Here is a 1394-nt window from a genome sequence, read left to right as displayed (position 1 = left end):
GGTCAGCGCGAACCCATTCACACTCGCGGTTTTGAGGACTCGACAACTTGACAACTTACAGTATAATGATATCAGCGAAGAGCGGCACTCGGGACCGAGCCCACTACTGGCCTTAGTGCAACTAGCACCTTGTGATACATACTCACTTAGCCGACTAGTTCTGCTTTGGGATAATACGGTCATATGACTCTTGATAAAGTGTTTGTAGTAAGTACGTTCTAATATACATATATTTGGATGGCGGGGTGCGGGCGCCAGACGCCCTCCGCGCTCCCCCCGCCACGGCAGGGGGAGGGGCCCAGTCCGGGCAGCAGGGGGCGGGACCCAGGGGCCGCGGCGACCTCCGGCGGCCATGGCCCCAGCCCGGGCCGGCCCACGCGAGCCGGGCGCTGCTGCTGCCGGGGAGCGGAGTGGGTCGCCCGGGGTCCTCGCGAGGCCCTGACTAGCACATGGCCCCCGTGTCCTGGCCACGCCGCCGGGGGCCGTGTGGCGCGCCCGCCCCGGAGGGAGGGCGCGGCAGCCGGCCCCCGGGCTGCGGCACGGCGGCTGGAGCCCGGACGTCTGGAGGGACCACCACCTTAACTCTTGTGCTTGTTGGTCTTGAACGACACTTGGAGGACGCGGTTGCCCAGCGTGTAGCCGTTGAGCGACTGGATGGCCACCACCGCCTCGTCGTAGTTGGTCATCGTCACGAAGCCGAAGCCCTTGCACTTGTTGGTCTGCAGGTCCCGGATCACCTTCACGTTCTGCACCGCGCCGAAGGGCCCGAACAGCTGCCACAGGATGTTCTCCTCGGTCTCGGGGGCCAGGTTATACACGAATATGCACCAGCCGGAGCCGTTGAGGGCGCTGCCGGGAAGGAGGGAGTTCCCCAGCAGGTTATCACCCGAGCCTGGGGAATACCTGCGGAGAACACCATCCCCGGTTAGCGTGTGCGGGACCAGGGCGTCGGGACCGCCTCGCCCACTGCCTAACACTACGCCCACTCTCTCGTTAGTCAAGCAACTCAACTGCCCTACTTTGGCCAAAGGAGAGAGGGATACATTACGAAACAGATGTACAAGAGAGATGCACACAAAAAAACTGGGTGAGCTCTTTTCTTAGGAAAAATATTGCAAGTATGATGAAACTTATTCATGAAAATCTGTCTTTTTTTTTGTTAAAGGCAAATTGAAAGAGGCTGTAATTATAACATGATATGACGTAAGTGAACAAAGTCGTGTGATAGATTACAGTCATCCCTTTTCCAGCCATGCCCGTGCCGGGGGGGAGGGGGAGGGGGAGTATGGGATGTCCCACCACCGCCTTGTCTCAAACATTGAATGATGGAAACAAACAAATACAATTAAAATTAAATTCTTGCCCCGCATCATTGAGTATCTTTGGGTTACTTG

General features: G+C 57.9%; 1 protein-coding gene across 8 annotated transcripts in view; it reads right to left on the bottom strand.

Annotated features, from left to right (window-relative positions):
- Nucleotides 1-6: 6 nt before the first annotated feature.
- LOC119588791 (ELAV-like protein 1) overlaps nt 7-1394 on the bottom strand; it is a gene marked incomplete at its 5' end in the record, with an annotated part of 73233 nt that continues 71845 nt past the window's right edge. For all 8 annotated transcript variants that reach the window (XM_037937436.1, XM_037937438.1, XM_037937440.1 and 5 more), the window contains 1 exon segment: nt 7-903. In XM_037937436.1, the coding sequence (XP_037793364.1) occupies nt 579-903 (325 nt within the window).

Source organism: Penaeus monodon, chromosome 24 (genome assembly GCF_015228065.2).
Source record: "Penaeus monodon isolate SGIC_2016 chromosome 24, NSTDA_Pmon_1, whole genome shotgun sequence".
Classification (NCBI taxonomy): domain Eukaryota; kingdom Metazoa; phylum Arthropoda; class Malacostraca; order Decapoda; family Penaeidae; genus Penaeus; species Penaeus monodon.
This window is presented reverse-complemented; position numbering and strand designations above follow the sequence as displayed.